We start from the raw sequence: 13071 nt of genomic DNA, 5'->3' as shown, positions 1-13071 counted from the left end.
AGCGACGCAGACTTCGCCGCCGACAAGAGCGACAGGAAGTCGATGACTGGAGGAGTCGTGACGATGGACGGGGCTGTGGTGCAGTGGATCTGCAAGAAGCAGACCGGCGTGTCGCTCTCCACGATGTAGGCCGAGCTCACATCAGCGTCGCAGGTGGGGCGCGAGCTGCTGGGACTTCGGGAGCTGGTGCGTGAGCTGGGTTTCCGGGTAGTGGAGCCAGTGCCCATGAGGATGGACAACCAGGCGGCGATTAAGCAGCTAGAATCCGAGGAGAGCATGGCGAGTGCGAAGCACGTGGACATACGCGTGAAGTTCATCTGTGATTTTGCAAGGAAAGGGATAGTGAAGCCCGAGTACGTGGAGTCACGCCTGATGATGGCGGATCTTCTCACGAAGGCGTTACCGGCGCCGAGGATTGCGGAACTGCGGGAGATCTTCAAGCTGAAGTGACGAGTTCTGCCGAGAGTGCGACGACCGAGGAGAAGTGTTGGATTTGAACCGTGCGGCTGGAGCAGCTGCGGTTCAAGCCGGTATGAAAGACCGGTTCGGCCGCCGATTATACGGACGCACAGGAGAGGTGGCACGGGTGGCTGCCACAGGAAGATGGTTAACAGAGCAAATATCACTTCTACATTCTCACAGTATAACCTCTGTCTAACAGACAGCTCCTGGGGGCTTTGCTGAGTGTCGACTCTGATCCGCGGCGGAGAATTAACTGTCAGAAGAATGAAGTCCCTTTATTGATCGACTTGCCGGTCATACGTAACTGAAAGTTCAGATCGAAGCCCCAAATATTAGGAAATCAGCTGACCATTTTGAAAAATCGGTCTATTTTTTTCGAGCACTGTTCGTGAAGAGATCTGCATAGTTTGAGCCTCAAAATCGGCAATTTGTGACGTCACTGCATTACTAGCGTTATTAAAAACGGTGTTGAAACTTGTAATAATTGTGAGTTCAACTCCAAATTTTTGCCATTTGAGTCCCCCGGCAAAAATGGACGGACCTCCACTTGTTAATATTTTCTATACGATACTACGGCTCGTTTAAAAGGCTCACACACTCGCGACGATCGAAGGCAGCACGGAGGAAAACGCGGCTAGTGCTAGAGCCGCTTCTACATCACAACAAGTGAGATATCAGTCTTCTAGCGCACGCCTACAATACCAGACATACAATCCTACGTATGTCTATGCAGTCGTACTGCATCCCGGCGTACCGGCCGGTAAAGCGCTTACGTGCGAGCTGCGTGCGGAAGATACCCAGATCTGTGTGAAGGACGACATTGGTGGCGGTTGCAGCTGCGTTGCAGGTGATGGTGATGGTAAAACACTTATCTTTGCTAAATACCGGCTTCCTCCGCTTTTTACTGACGATCACTTACTTCTGATATTCAATTATAGCCAATCGAATCACTTTATCGAAATCCTCCACTTGTTAATGACAGCACAAGTATGGGCTAGGCACCTGACATTTCCCAATCCACGGGATGCAACTAACACGCAGGCACACCGCCACCACAGCAGCGGAAAAGCTGGCGGTCCTGGATGCATGGAAACAGTGTGATGATATCTCTGCAGTTATAAAAGCATTCTATAGCGGCCTATATGAGCATGCGCACGAACAGCTGGATCGAGCGTGCGTGGGCGGAGTTAAGTGAGGAGACGGTAAAAGCGGGTTACAAAGAAACTGGACTTGCCATAGAAGAAGTAGACGTGGTAGCAGGTACCTAACTTTGCGTGGCGCGGATGTTCTTGTGCTTGGCAGCTCTCACTCACAGCTGCTTTTGCTGTGCTGTGCACACATCGAGTGAGAGGTAGCAAGCATCAGATTTCCATGGGCCTGTCGTGGTACTTTGCCCGGCGCTCACGTGTCATACACCTTACTCCTATTGCTATACGCCTACTGCCCTACAAATTTGCACCTATGGCACCTACGCTATGTAGTTTTGGCACTGTCAGTGTCTTGGGCTGTGGCAATGACGTCTGGCACTGGACACTGGCAGACTGTAGCAAGTATCATCTCACAGTAGCAGGATAGCATCTCAATGCGTGGAGAACCTGTAAAGTTGCTAGTACATGTATATGAGTACGGTGTCGCAATAGATAAAGTCATGATGTAGCACTTTGAGCGGAATCTGAGCCGTAATACGGTGGTTTGAAATTTAGTGCTTGACTGTGTGGATGCAGAGGGTGCTGATAATCGACAAACATGAGAAGATTGGGAAGCGATGGGAAGACGCATTAATGCAAAAAAAACCGTAGTCACAATACCCGCAAGGATTATCGAGTGATTTCTTCGTGGCATACGCCCACCCCATAATGTGATCGACCCATTGCAGCAAATGGAAACATACCGGATGTTGACTACGAAAAAATATGTACTTAGTATCAAAGACGGCGTAGCTAAATACGTGTATTCATTTTCTCTTACCCTGAATTCTAATTTATCTTCAGTGAGCTCTTCGTCAGTGTGTGCTTCATTATATAAATCGAGTCTCGTCTCTTTAGAAGCCTGAGAAACAGGATTAAAAAGACCTTGCGCCATCCATCAACAATGCTTATAGACACCAGTCATCTTAAATGACTCGAGCTGACTGAAGATCCGCACCACGAGCGGCACCTGATTACGACCACCATATTTATCATAGCTTCACTGGAAAGACCTCTTTGCATACGCAAACATGCATTGTATTGGGCTGAAAAATGGGCAGTAAATCGATGAGAAGATATGAAGGACATTAACGCTTCTCAGATAATGAACAATTCCAGGATGACGGTGAATTTCAGCTCCAACAAGAATTTAAACAGAGATAGAGCCTGGATACTGGCGAGCGTTTCTTTAGTAGAGTAGATAAAATCACTGCAATAACTCACAAAGTATAATCGATCGAAAGTACCATCGATGTCGTCGTTATCAACCATACTATGTACACCAATGAAGGCTAGGACACACAAGCAAGGCTTCCGTTGAACATCCATATGGATAGCGACTTTAATTGCTCGGAGAGAATTGCCTCGTTTTCGTATCATTCTCCAATTATCGAGCGCAACGTCAACTAGTAAAACCAAACTTGAATATTCCAGTCGATTCGACTCAGCTCATCCGCAAACCGAAAGAATGTTCATCTCTTTAATGTGCGTTGCCCTTCTTTCTATGACTTCCACGTCAATCCAAAGTCGTGGGATTGTTTTTACCAATGACTTTGATGTTGAGATGATGTGTGCCTTCTTAGAAGTATATTGTACTTCGTCAAGATATGAGAGGGGTTTCGACTGATAGTAGTCATAAAACCACGGCCTATGATCTTTTGTGAATTTCTTGTCTTTTTGTGTCTTAGCTCTCTGAAATGTATCCGTCTCTTCGTACACTTGAATCTAGTTTGCAATGGTTCTGCCGGCCTTGTTGTAAGATATGGCTAGCTCCTTCTTCGTGTATCCAAGATGATATTAACTATATAGGCAGTGAAATACAGTTGTCGGATGCGCATGCTGCTTTGGTACTGCGGCTGCCATGGCAGGTTGGTAGATCAGCCACTACTCTGATAAATTACTCCTGTATGCACTCCACCCATTCACTTACACTCATCGACACCGGGGTGAACAATTACATTGTTCTCATGTTGTTGGGCTCAAATACGATCGTGCTCAGGGTCAAAGCGACATAATCCACCTGTTGAGGCTGGAACCTTGTGCGAGCTGCAACAAAATGAGATCAGCTGCAATTTTCAACAGCAACACTCTCACGTACAAGTAGAAGCCTCTTACGTGATTCCACTAGGAGATGGGCTCGTGTAGAGCTGGAGCGAAGCGGCTGTGAATGCCTCACCCGGCCACGCGACACAGAACTTGCCGCTAGCACGCTAGCTAGATGATGGTAGGAATGCGAGTGTGACGGGATAGGATAAAGGCAAAACTTAGATCTAATTATGGCCAAAAGACGGGTAGTGCGGCGACTTCGCTAGAGACCCAGATTGGGTAAAACGGCACGGAATTGATAATAACGACGTTGAACTTTTGTAAGTATTGTGGGCTCTAGTCGAAGTTTTCGAGATGAGTTGATTGAATGAGCCGAGCCATATAGACCCAAAAACCGATCCAATCGTCTTAAACACTTGATCTCAATATTGCTCACATTAAGTACGACATCGGACTTAGATGGAGTATCCGAGTACCATCCAAAACTGTGTCTGTCGATTTCCAAATAGCTTAAAAATTTGTTTTGGGAGATTCAACCCAGGCCTGAGAATAGGCCAGCATCGGCAAATTTAACCGGAATTCACAATGCATCTATTAACAGGAGATCCCGCAAAGAAGAGGAAATGTTCACCTCTACCATACATAAAGGAAGTATAAATGTAGCCATGTCGCATAGCTTTGGCTCGGAAGCTAGTATAGGTCTCCGTAACTTTCGCCCAAAAATACGGAAAAAACTGTGATGCCCAGCTCTACAGCTGCGGAAAACTTTCCGCTCTGTACAGTACAGGCTGTATTGTGATACCGCTCGTACCGGTACCGGGGCAATGTACTACAATGTAATTTAAGTGTTGAACAAATGTTACGCTCACGCAAGTACCGTGGCGTTTATCCGGTGCCACCCCTCATTCTTCGGTATTCTCTAAACGGCTCCTAAAATGTCGTAACGTTACTGTTTTTGCCCTAAAAACAGCGCTAAGTACGAATAAGTTTAGGGCAAATAGAACATCAGAGCTCGTTTAGGACGTATTATTCGACATCCAATTTGCGTTATTCGTAGTCATCCCGCACGCCGTTTCGCGTAGTGTATTGTGACTGTGATCGATAGGCTACTACCTGCTGCTGAATACAAGCAGTGCGGACGAACTGACAGTACTCCTCCAAAGTTTTCAGAAGGTATTAGGTTTGAAAAATCTGACTCAGAGTATCCAGAACTTTCAATCTGGGCTAAAACGTCGAAGCAGTACACATTTCCAACGACCTTTTATAAGATGTTTGGTTTTCATCTCGGTCACCTACATCAACATGCACATATTACAATGCATAACAGACAGACAGTGTAACAGGGTAAAAGATACCGTCACTAGCTTACACTATAGTGTGCAGGAAGCTCGCAATAGTAAAACCAAGTCTTAGGTTTGTGTCAAATTCAACTCTGATTTATTTAGGACCAGGGCGGCTACCCCTGGCCTCATGTGAACCACCCAAACACATGTCTATACCTGATTGGTTAATAAGTTAGTCTGGCTCCTCACTATGAACCAATCAGATGATGACACCTTGGCACACGCTACCCGTGTGCCATTTTACCTACTTATGTAATAACTTACTATCTACTTATGTAGTTGGAGTTGGGCCCATTACAGGCAGTAAGTTTGGGGCAAACCAGTGAAGCTGTTATTAGCCTTGGCAATGAGAGCTCCGCTGAAGCACGCCATGAGGCGTGAGCCCCCCCTTAGCTACAGCGGATCCTCGGCCAGGAACGCGCTCTGGTACGCTCCTCGCCATACGTATAACCAGATACTCTGACGATTGACGGTCGTAGCGCGTGTGTCGCTGAAAAGTATCTGACCTCCATCGTCCGTGAAACATAACCGACGTGCAATCGACACCAGCAGACAGCAGCGCCGTTGTACAGCCGCTTCTCAAAGAGTGACACGCTTTATCGTCAAATTACTGCTCGTCGCAGTACCTTCGCCATCCTGTCTGCGGATAGGAGCTCACCGGCGGCCACTAGACGCAGCTGACGTTTGTTGGAAATTCCGATCACGGTCTGCGTGATGTAGCAGAGCTAGTCCAGCACGGACTGGACATATCATTTTGTAGCCGGGCCGCTTTTGTTTCGTGTCGTACTATTCCCACTTTAGTGGTTCTTGCTGCCCCTATAACAAATCTTAAGCGATGTCACCAGATGCGCAGTGCTTGTAATCTTCTTATGTTTGTCACAGATCTTGACGTCTCCCACTTGCAATGCGTACACACGTCTAGTACCTTTCACCTTTTGGTATTCAGCGATCCTTAGCAGAAAAAAGAAGCCCAGCAGCGCAGCAATGACGTGGCGGTGGACTTTTCTCGCATCAAGGCTTTCCAAATGCCATTGGGGTATTTTGAGTGTGACAGGCTCGCGGGTTCTGGAGAGCCCAGAGGCTCAGCGTGCCGGGCAGCACGGGGCCTTGGGAGCGCGTGATCTGTGGATCACAGTTGGCATAGAGGTGATGATACCAGCAGCTTGGATCGAATGTATCTTGTTAAATCTCTGCCGTTTGCGGCCCGCTGGACCAGCAGTGAACAGCGAAGAAAGCCAGTCAGAAGGACTGGACTTGAGGTCGGGCTGCTGATAACCAAACCAAGGCACGAAGCCGAATGCAGAATTTGCACCACTATCGCCATGGGATGAGGTACTACCATCGCGAGGAGTCCACGAGGGAGCAAGGCCATGAGCTGGAATAAATGTTTCGTAGTGAGGTGGTGGTGGTGGTGGGGGGGGGGGGGTATCTGCGACCATGAACAGGTTAGAGAGTTCCAGAGTGTTAGCGAATGACCATCCCATGGCCTCGAGCTCAAATCCGACATGACGCTGGGTGGACACTGAAACCCTCTACCGGTCTCAGTAGTGACCACCGCTACGTCAGCCCCGGAAGAGTCTAAGAGGAAAGGATGACGTCGACTACTTCACTGGCACGAATCACTCATCATCTTCATGCTGATCATTACTAGGAATATGCTAATATTGCTGAGATACAGGCGAAAATGCGCTTATGGCATTTACAAGATAGCGTAGCTGGCTGCGTTTTGATGTTATCGCTGGCGCTGTAACTCCTGCGCGCCCCACCGTATCCAAGTCATATTGACTGCCAGATTAAATCTATGGCTAGCGCATCCGCGAAGCGGTATGTCCAGCTTTGAAGCAATGGCTCTGTTGGTCGAGCATTTATCAGCGACGAGAAAGGGCGCCATCTTGATTTTTGTCGTTGTACACACCGAGAATGTTTCTCAGTAGTAGGATGTGAGCATCCGCGTCTTGTCTACCCTCCTCAAGTGGTGATTCGCCGAGTAGAAGGTTGCCGGCGCTTACCGTTCACTTCGTAGACAGCAAGAATCTCGAAATAGTGAAGAGAGGCATGTGGCCATCAGTCATACATCAGCCCAACCATCTGGCCATCTCCTTTTCCAGGGAGGCACCTTGATTGCTAGACACTCCATCAGCCTTTTCATTGTCTTGGAAGAGATTAACATCCAGTTTGACATTACATGCGTCAGCTCGTTGTCCACCTTCGTGACAGGTAGATTTCAGGCCGCGCTTCAACGCATCCACTGGAATCTAGCGCTGGTAGTGTCAGACACGAAACCATAGTCGCTCAGAGACTAGGAAACAGTTGCCAAGCTGTAGAGATCCCGACAGTCGTCGTTCCGCGCCATCAGATACCCAATCAGGTTGCTGTAGCCTAGATTTGGGACTCGCTTGCGCACCATGTCGCACAAATTACAGCAAAATAGCCCGTTACTAGGCTCTCGAAGAAGTAAGCAGCAATATTCTTGTTCATCGTAGAGCCGTGCGCGTGTGTGTAGAATTAGGTAGAGTAAAAAAATAAGAGACTCGGAATGAAAGTTAACTTGCGTGCCCGGTGCGTTACGGCCTTTCGATACTAGCATTAAGCGGTCATACCTATTCTAGGTCTATTTTAACCGGTTACTCCCGGCTTCCGGAATAACAATTTTGCAGTTACTGGTTGTATTTTGCACTGTATTGCTCTAAGAAAAAAAATGTATGTTTTACAGAAATTTCCCGCTGATTTGTTACGGATAATTTTTTTTCCGACCTCTGCTTGTAGTAGCTGGTCACTTTCTTTGCGTTGATCAGGGCGACCGACTCGCGGTTTCGATACAGCGTGTTGCACTTCACCGTCTTTTTCTAGAGACGTCGTTGCGCAGGCCGACAGCAAGGACGGCGGTCGGCGCTATTAAATGACATCTTTGGGCTGACCACCTTTTCTGAGTTGGTCAGGGCGGACGACGTTGCTAGCTTTGTGTCAATACAGTCGCGGCCAGGATGACGATGGCACAGCAAGACCGTGGCAGCGTCGTGTTTTGATTTTGCCACCACCGACTTGGGGGGGGGGGGGGTGTCAGCGCCTGAAGGAGAAAGAAATACTAGTAGCGACTACGGGAACGGCTATCAGGCTTCGACAACCGGATCCAGCTACCGAAATGAATGTCCGTCCGCCGGTCTGAAAGTGCGTCTGTTGGTCTGTCTGCCTGTCTGTCACTCTGTCTGTTTGTCTGTCCATGGCTTGAGAGATACTAAATTATATATTATCCTATTTCTAGAGGGCAAAATACTGACGCAGGCTAGTTATTTAAGAGAGCGCCGAGATTACGACACTATTTAGCCCCTGGCTGTGCTTCCAATACAGTATGTTTTCCAAGTAAACCGTATTGTAATGGCAATACAAAATAATATGACAACGAGTTTTGCTGGGCTCATGATAAGAGCCAAGGTTGGTCCAGAGTGAAAGGTGAGTTAAGAAAAACAACAGCTTCACCGCAGAAAATAAAATAAATATCGCAATTCATACAGGGAAGTCAAGACCTACAAATTTGTGCGAGTTGGCTGCGCTGTTTTACGGCGCAACCAGCTCGCTTGCATCATTATCTGGGCGTGTGTACCTCTTTTGTGTACTGTCTAGTGAAAACAAGATAATTGATTTGGATGTGCATTTTCACAAAGAAGTAGAAATTATAAAGTAACCTAAATCGAAAAACCAACTGTTCTATGTACAGCGCGCGTCGTAATTATAGCCGCACCTAAAAAATAGAGCTCTTGCGCCGCAAAATGAGACCTGCCTGCAATCGAAGGGCTCGGAGGCCGTCTTCAAGGGATAGAAGACTTGTGCAGCAAGCGAGGTTGAAAACGACTAAGTCGGCTTGGAGCCAGGAGGCAAAATCTGGTTTGAGGTCGGGTCAGAATTATAGCCGCACTTGGTAATTTAAAATTCAGTGAAATAATAAACAAAAATGATTGGCTTTTAAATGTAATAAATGAGACCTGTGGACAGCCTTGTGAAAGACCTTTTAGAACCTATTCTTAGATTCACAGGGAAGCCAGAAACGATGCCATGAGGCAAGCAGCTAACCGAGGAGGAGTGAATGATGATAAACGAGCACTTCAGAGGCGGGAAAAGCAACCGAGAGATCGACAGGCTCTTAGGACGCGACGAGAAGGCAATAAGGAGCTACTTGAAGCGCGGGAAGGCGTCCTCGCTGACGAAGAGGACAGGAAGAAAGCCAAAAATAGTTGGCCGGGAGGCCAGGCGCGTCATTCGACTGGCAATTGTTCGAAACCTGTCCGCCCAAGAGATCGCAGGACTGCTCCCATCGACACCAAGCAAGTCTACGGTACTCCGCGTACTACGTAGCAACCACTACGTCACGTACGCGAAGAGAAAACTTACCCCTGCCATCAAGCCGCATCATAAGAAGGCTAGGGTAGCATTTGCGGAGCGTTACGCCAGTAAAAAGGTCTTATGGAGACGCGTGCTGTTCACGGATGAGAAGAAGTTTAACCTAGATGGCCTTGATGGGTTTAGATTCTACTGACACGACCTGCGAGCAGCGCCCAAACTCATGTCGAAGCGGAGGAAGCGTCATGATTTGGGCGGGGGTGAGCTGGCATGGCAACACCGAGCTGGTCTTCCTCAAGGGGAAGCAGGACTCTGTCAAGTACACCGAGACGCTGACCTCCGGCATGCTTCCATGCCTAAGAGAACTGGGGTCAAAGTTGGGCAATTTGACCCCCATTTTCCAACATGATAACGCGTCCATACATGCCTCGAGGTTCACCAAGGGCTTCCTAGCCACCCATAACATCGAACCAATAGCGTGGCCTGCCAAAAGCCCCAATCTGAACATCATAGAGAACGTGTAGGGGCTTCTAGCTCGCCGGGTGTACGCCAACGGACGCCAATTTGACAAGCCTGCCGACTTGATCCGACAGATCAAGTTAAAGTGGTCTCGCATTGATCCTGAGTATGTTAAGAAGCTAGTGCGAAGCATCCCAAAGCGGCTGGAAGCGACGCGGCTGTTAAAAGGAACTAAGACGGGTTACTAGAGCCGTTTGCATGTAGAGCCTGCAAGTGCGGCTATAATTCTGACCTGACCTCAAACCAGATTTTGCGTCCTGGCTTCAAGCCGACGTCTCAGTTTCCGGCGCAAGAGCTCTATTTTTCAGGTGCGGCTATAATTACGACGCGCACTGTAAATACTAAGTAAGTACCTTTCCGTACTTAAACGTATTTATAAACAGAAACCTCTGTACAACTTTACACTTCTTCAGTTTATAAATCAATTTCAGAAGCATATCATTAATCAAATTATCTAGCTATTTTCAATTCACTGGTAAGGCCTTCGTTTAGCTTCCACAGCCGCAAAAGTTCCAGTAAGCTCACCTGTGGCGGCGCCCCGACCAAATACGGGCCATACGGTATAGCCGAGACTGTGAGCAAGCTGCTGTGGTTGAGTTCACCCGGAAGGTGTGCAGCGAATACTCTCAATCTTCATCGCGATTCGACCGCCTCAATAACAAGGTTAAGCGTCTGAGTCTGTGGTTCGCGGGTGTGCAGTGCGTTGCACCATGATACAGCCGCACTGCTATCAGTCCAAAAGCGAACATGGGAGAGGATAGATGCACTTGTCGACCCGCGACGCCCCCCCCCCAGTATAGCACGGCGAATATCGCCAAGAGCTGTTTCCGCGCGCTGATGGAGAGCTTGTTCGCCGCGATCATATAACGCTCAGCCTGGTCGAACTGGACGCGTAAAACCTCCTTGGCAGCCGGGTGGATGGTACCCAACCCGGGTTACTTGAATCCACGTAGATATGTACCTCGGGATCGTGTAGATGACCGAAATACGGTACCCCATGTACCAGAATGTGCTTGATTCATAAGACGCTAAGCAGTGCATCACCTGACAGTGTAGTCGTACCCTATTGAGGTGTGCGCCGATGAAAAGCAGCGAGGCGTTGGATAAAGGGCACCTATTCGAATGCGGCTGTAGACATGCCGGAGTGAGCCTAATAAGTAGCTAAAGCTCGTCCGTGATACCGATCTTGATGTTCGCAGGCCGCGAACGCGCAGTAGAGCTTTGGCGATATTGGCAGGAGGCATAGAAACGGTTCGGCGCGCTGTATCCCAGTCGAGGCCCAATGCCCGGCACGACGTTGCCCATGGCGTGAATTTGCTACCGTTGATTGATCTCGGTCCTAATATCGCGAGTATGGCAAGACGTAGCGCTACTTTGCAGAGCTTGAGGTGGTCAGTGCGGTCTTCCTCGACGATCACGTGGTCATCAACCCATGGGTAGCCAAAGAATTGGTCCTTATTTCGGTTACCGAATACACGCGTAGGTGGACTCTCGCGACGCACCAAGACAGTAATTGCTCCACCGAAGGCGCCGTAGTGGGCTAAGGATCATGTCCACCCAAACGGCAGCGCCAAGGCTATCTTTACTACTCCCTGTTTGCGAAGAGGGGCCAGGAATTCTTGGACATACCCGTGGATGACCGTGAAGGTGGCTAAAGTCGTTTTGACGTCGCCACGCTTCAGCTTCACGCCCGCTCGAGGTTTCTTGCTCTTGATCAATTCAATCCGACGTGCTGCTAGTGCTCCAACAGGATCGTACGTCAGCTGCGGGGGATCATCGGGGTTGGATGCGTCGCTCACGGATGGTCCGGAATGATAGGTCATGTATATATCGTACTTTAAGGCGAGGGTCCGTAATCGCTATCGGGACACAACCGAAGGAGCTAATGTGGAGCCCAGGCCACGCGTCGACGACATCGTCATCTAGTACAAGATAGGTGCCGTTGCCCTGCTCGTCCCGGATACTGCGCAATGGTGCGCTCTCCATTTCGAGAGCACGTTTATAGTTGTCTTTATCAACCCCACCTCCTTTAGGACAGACCGACCCGCTCCGATCCGTTCGAAATGTATGTTGAACCCCATAACGTATTGTCTCTAGCACCAGATTCTGGTGCTCGTAACCTGCGAGTAGCCTCTTGAGGTGTCCACCATTTAGCGCTTTGTTGGACTGGTTGTCCGCGTGCGTTTAGCCGCGCCACAGTCGAATAGATTTCGTCGCTGTAGGTGCCTAGTACGCTTACTGCTGCCTTCTGATCGGCATGAGAAGACGCCAGGGCAGCGGGGCAGCTCATTCCGACCGAATGTTTCCTTGAGCTGAGCTGGATTAAGCTGGCGAGGCTGATCTGGGTACTGCGGTCAACCCAACGGAAGTGGAGATCGGATAGCCCACAGATGCCAAAGGGAAAGGCGTACAGACGGATTGATATGGCCAGGTGCGGAGCAAATCTTGTGGCACGGGAGGCACGGGCGTGGTCAACAAATGATTCAGGGAGCTTACCTTGGTGATCGTCGGCACAGATGAGGTCGTGGGAATCCTGCTGCCGTGTCGAGGGCGAAAGGTGTGCTGACGGTCTGACCAGGCCGGTGTCTCGTCCCCCGCCAGTATGTCAGAGATACTTGAGTATCGGGTCCATTTGGCTTCCTGTCCCACCACGCTGATCCGGCGAGCGTACTGTTGAAGCAGGTCAGGCTGTTCTGATAGCGCAGCGCGTATACGCATTGACGCAGCTGTCGCGTCAGGTGTTAATTCGTCACGCTGGTGTGTCCACCGAGGCGCGCCACTGGTCCTTGTTGCATCCGATAGACGGGGCTCCGCCACAGAGCGACCCACTCCGACCTAAACGGCAGACGTATCTTCCAGCACATCCATGGAATTCACGAAGCGCGACCGATCGGTTAAGGCAGCCTCTGCTACCTCCGCGCCCCATCGAAACTCACGTCTTGCGAATCGGTGCTACCGACGATTGGTGGAGATGTCGGGGCTGGAATCGCGTCGGGCTGTAGATTCCGCCGCTCGGGCGACTTGGAATCTACATGGGAGATAGCCTGACTAGGATCCTCCCAAAACTGACTTCCCAGACCTACAGCTGGGAGCGCTGCGCGTATACCGTCCTTGTAGAAACCTAAATCTATGACATGACGCCGCCTTTCCACACACAGGTGCAAAACCACCATCTTCAT

General features: G+C 49.3%; 1 protein-coding gene across 1 annotated transcript; it reads right to left on the bottom strand.

The window, feature by feature from the left end:
- Window positions 1-10196: 10196 nt before the first annotated feature.
- On the bottom strand, window positions 10197-13071 carry PITG_17672 (uncharacterized protein; the record flags this gene model as incomplete). The annotated part of the gene is made up of 5 exons (XM_002896478.1): window positions 10197-10206; window positions 10854-11006; window positions 11522-11624; window positions 11933-12462; window positions 12806-13071. 5 exons carry the CDS (start codon window positions 13069-13071, stop codon window positions 10197-10199), a joined length of 1062 nt encoding a protein of 353 aa, XP_002896524.1.

This window comes from Phytophthora infestans, genomic scaffold (assembly GCF_000142945.1).
Source record: "Phytophthora infestans T30-4 supercont1.59 genomic scaffold, whole genome shotgun sequence".
In the NCBI taxonomy this organism is placed as follows: domain Eukaryota; phylum Oomycota; class Peronosporomycetes; order Peronosporales; family Peronosporaceae; genus Phytophthora; species Phytophthora infestans.
The sequence above is the reverse complement of the archived record's forward strand: the minus strand, read 5'-3'. Positions and strand labels throughout refer to the sequence as shown.